Raw genomic sequence first — 5,039 nt, forward strand, 5'->3', positions numbered from 1 at the left:
ACCTTTTATCCTTTAACTTTCCTCACGATCCCCCCCAATTTTTCCGTTGGAACTTTTTTTTCTTTCCTTTTTTTCAGCTGGTCGGTCTATGATATTGCTTTATGGAAACTTAGTAAATTACCATAATGTGTTTTGAAATTGAGATGTTGGTAAATCATTTCTTAGGCTTTTTATTTTTGTAATTGACTCTCACAATTCTCTGGAGTGACACTCGAATTCTTCTATATTATTCCATTATAATTTGATTTCAATTATACGCCAAGCAGAAAAATTGAAAAGAAAAAAGCACACGAAAATTCTTTTTATTTATTTATTTAAATCCTTTGTGCATACCCACATAATGCCAAGTGGCCAAACCTCCTGCCTTTTTTTATTTATTTATTTATTTATTCACATTATACTAACTTCAACGTCACTCCATAAAATTAGCTTGATTTCCGTAGAAGATGTATAGTCATAATAGTATAATTGTATAAACTTTTACACCAACTGACAACTGCCCTCATCATGAGAAAAATTAAAGCTTTGGTCCATGTTTCAACCATATCTAAATTCTTTAGAAGTCTAATTACTGATGTTTTTAAATTATGTAATTTATTTATTTAAAAAAAAATATGTAAAATCACGTGTTCTAAAAATAGTTAATTTTTTTTCAACCCAGTTTGAAAAACCCGTCATTTGTTGATGGTGTCTCATGAGATGGGTTGATTATTTGACTCGTATATATAATGTGAATAATGGTAAAAAATCATATTTTTATTCTACAATTATCTTACAGACATGTCAGTTTCAAATTTCAATTAACCTTTTATATCAGTCTTTGTTACAAAAAATTAAAATTATCACATTAACATTATTGTAAGATAATTCATAATTATAAGCTAAAAATATAATATATACCCTTACTATACAATCCACATGAATGCATCAAAAAGGCCACACGGGGCCTGGATTGTGAATCCTTGCTTCTTCCTTCGGTGGGACCAAAATATGAGGTCAGCAACATGGTTATTGAAATCAGCTTAGCCCAACTTGATGCAACTTGAAAAAGGTAGAAAGGCCCAAGAAAATTAATAAGGTTTAATTTATAATTCGCCAAATCTGTCAAATGGGCTTTCCTTGTCTCCAACGGATGGATCTGGATCAACTAAAATTCTTAAGGTAATTTCTGTTTCTGAAATTTTAGATCTAGGCCGTCTATATTCTATTCAAGGGTCATTGTTTTGTCACGTATCTCACTACTAATAAAAGTTATAAAATAATAAATATATATTTATTAGTAGTGGGACAATTGGCAGAACAATGACCATTAGATGAAAAATGAATAGCCTAAATTCAAAACTCTAGAAACTGAAATTCCAATTTCAGTAAATCCTGCTTTTGCATATCACTTGCAAGATTAGTAAATGGGAGATTTAATTGCAGGTAAAATTGTATTAAAAATTTAATAGGACAGTTTTTAATCAGGTAAGAATTGTATGCTCTAAAGACATATATCAATTTAATATACTGGAGTTTTTTTTTTTTTTAAAAAAAAAAAAAACTCAATTTATACTTTATATGTGGTTTATTACCCTAGCAGGGATAATGTCTCTTTACTAGAGTGGTGGGTGAATTGTGGAAGTCAGAGTTCGAATTCATAATCTCTAACTCTCATACCATATTAAATCATCATTTATCTGAAAAGCTTAAGTTGATAGAAATAAGTGAATTTAATCATTTTATTAATATTTTAGTTGTAGCCTTATAGAAATAGAACATAATAGATTTAATGATATTATAAAATTTCTTCAATGTAGTTTATTAAGTTGACAGTGTTGGAAATGCACGTGGTTTTCAAATGCATTTTTTAAAACACGTGAAAATATTTGTGAGAATCACATGCATTTTGGACACATCAACTTAAATAAACTGAGTTTGAAAATTTTTATCCAACTTAATGAAGTTTTTCTTGGTACAAACACGTGCACCAAATATCTTGGCAAGTGGAAATTTCAAAAGAACTCTTGGGATTATGGCAAATCAATTGGGTCTATTTTCAGTTGATATATCATTTTCATTATTATTTATTTTATTATTATTATTATTAGTCTATTCTCAAGTGTGGAAAGTCACGTCTTTTTCTTAATGGCCGTGGGTGGCATTTCCTTTTCACCGTCAAATAATTCACGTGGAAATGTTTTCATGATGAGAGTTCTTCCCTTTCAGCTCAACTAAAGATTAACCAAAACAATAATTATTGTCCATTGACCCAATCCTGCCTGCCACAACCAAAATCAAGGTGGTAGCTGGGTCTGGACATCTTACATACTTCCTTTCCACGTGTTCCGGGTCCAAGCCCAGCCCATACATTATACAAGCCACGTTGAAGAATTTGCCAAGGACAAAATTTTCCTCGGTTTCAAACATAGTTTATTAAATTGACACTTGTTTTCTACGATATGTGTTTCTTACATGTATTTTTAATGGAATTAACAAAGCATGTGACATTTATCTTAAGAGCTAGTAATTCTCATATGCATTTTTAAAAAGCACATATTTTAAGGATGCCGATTCAAGTAAAAAGTACATGGTACTTCATGGACCGATACCCACTTGTCCTAATTTTATAAGCCATTGTTTGACCATTAAGGGTAGCAATTTATATTCGCGTATCGAGCCATGAGTATAAGATTATATAGGTTAGCCTCTTCAATTCTACCTCGTTAATTTCTTGCAAGGTTTATGTCGATTTTGCGAGTCGTATAAAAAATTAGAGTCCTTATTGACCATTACCCTTTAAAGCAGCAATAAATAAAATCCGGTACTACCAACAACTACCAATGCAAAATGAGTGTGGGTGGCCAAATGTGGGAGGACCATTTTGGCATGAACCTTGGGCCCTTGGCTTTCACAAATAGGGGACTTTTTCACTCTTGCACGTCCCATGGTTGGGTGTTTGGTGGAAGAGGGATAAAGCCTAAAGGCCCTTTGTTTATGCGAATAATGGAAAAGTCGCTTTCTAACAAAGCTATTATTTTTTAGGTAGAGCAGGTGAGCCGAGCCGGGAATGAAAAGGACCACCACCACCATGCCCACGTGGAAGATAAACCCACCCCAAACACGCCTACAACTCCCAATAATTCAAGCTTCCGGCCACTCCTTCTACTTTCGTTGAATGAGTGAATGTCTTCCAAGTAAAATTTGCCTAGTCTGACTAGGCTTTTTTTTTTTAGGAAATATATATTTTTTTTTATGTAATATAAATGTAAAAAAAACAAAAAAAAAAGAAGATTTTATATTGTAAATTATTTATTTCGAGAATAGAAAACAAAAAAATGTTGGTTTGAACGGCGAAGCACCACAAGGTCCATAACCTTTGAAAATGGACAACCTCCTCCTAGAAGAACCGTTTCGTCCTATTCAATAACTCTAGTGATGTGTTTTTGTCATTTTTTCTTTGGTCGTTGCTAATTTTGGGGACTTTTTGAAATTTTTAATTTGATTGAATCTCTATGTTTCAATGTTGCACATGGCAAATTTCACCCTTACAAGCAAAGTTTTCTTTTAATCTAATTTATTAAACTGACATTTATCATTCGAGCATTAATACATGTTATTCTCATTTTAATATCCAACCTAATTTTTTGGCAAAAAAAAAAAAAAAAAATTATTCATAGAATAAAAAAAGAAAAAGGCAACTTATATACGTGAGCAACGAGTAAGCAAGAACAGAATAGGAAAATGAAAGAAAATGACACCACAACCTCCGAATAGACACTCACTTGTTATCTAATAAAGACACTTCACTTCACATTTATATAATGTATACAACTTGTCACCGATCGATTGTAATTTTGCTATTTGTCTCACATATATATAATTTTTTTTTTCTCATTTTCTCGGTTTATTCTGCAGCAAAATTTACAATTCAGACACGTAATTCCGACGTATTCCGAACGAAGACAGAGATAAAATTAAACGACGAATTAAAACTTATAAAAAAAAAAAAAGTAGAAACGAAATTAACGGCGTTAACTATATAGAGAGAGAAAGGGAGAGACAGATCAACGATACTCAACGGCCGGCGCATGTTCATACGCTAACACTGCAACTCGTCACCAGCTGGTACTTAACGGCGTTATTGCCGATTTCAACACCGGCGGTCCTGGAACCAAAGTTTATGTAGGCGGGACACCTCACGTATAAATGATATTTGCCGGAGATGAAGGTCCCGACTTTCCATCTGACCCGTCCGTCGATCTTGATCAAGAGCTGCACGGCCCCATTGGCCTGGTCCTGGCCGAGCAGGACGGTGTTGTACGGTGCGACGGGCACCTGGTTGCCGTAGATGAAGGGGGACCAGACGTTGATGTCCTTGTGGCCCTGGTAGGTGGGGGGGATGGCCGTGCGGAGGGTGATCTGCTGGCTCCGGTAGGTGGCGTAGACGTCGAGCCTGTCGTAGTAGATGCCGATCTTATCGTTGGGGTTTCGGGAGGAGAGGGTGACCTGGAAGTTTGAGGTCAGCATGTTCGGTGCCGAGAGGTTGAAGGCGTAGACGGTGGCGTCCTGGAGGATGAACCTTGGCTTGTTGGGCTGGAGGACGGCCCAGACGATTAGCACCACCACCAGAATGATGAAGGCGAGCACAAGTATGCTGGCGCAGAGCCGCCGGAAGAACCTTCGCCGTCTATGCGCGTGGCTGGGGCAGGTCTTGGACGTCATGTCGCTAGTTCTTGCTTTCTGTATAGAAAAGGAGAGGAGCTAATATAGGATGGACAAGAGGAAGGGGAATTGGGCGCAGAGCTATGCTTTTGTGTGAAGAGAGTCGCGTGCGACGAACGCCTTGCGTTTGTGTGTTTATATAAAGCTTTGGTTTGGGTTTTGATGAAAGATGAAGAAATGGGCACCACTTCTACATGTATGGTGTAGGGAAAATATTTTGGTATCTCTCTCCTCACTCACCGTGTCTCTCAAAATATCATTTCACTTTATCGCATTTCAGATTTTTTATTTTGTTCTATTTAATTTTACATTTAATTGTGTCATATTATTTAATT

At 35.5% G+C, this 5,039-nt stretch overlaps 1 protein-coding gene across 1 annotated transcript; it reads right to left on the bottom strand.

Moving 5' to 3' along the window:
* Nucleotides 1-3,744: 3,744 nt before the first annotated feature.
* LOC132191854 (NDR1/HIN1-like protein 1) lies at nt 3,745-4,887 on the bottom strand. Its single transcript, XM_059606967.1, has one exon. The coding sequence runs from the start codon at nt 4,702-4,704 to the stop codon at nt 4,075-4,077; it is 630 nt and encodes a 209-aa protein (XP_059462950.1). The 5' UTR covers nt 4,705-4,887; the 3' UTR covers nt 3,745-4,074.
* Between the last annotated feature and the right edge of the window lie 152 nt (nt 4,888-5,039).

This window comes from Corylus avellana, chromosome ca9 (genome assembly GCF_901000735.1).
Source record: "Corylus avellana chromosome ca9, CavTom2PMs-1.0".
NCBI lineage: Eukaryota > Viridiplantae > Streptophyta > Magnoliopsida > Fagales > Betulaceae > Corylus > Corylus avellana.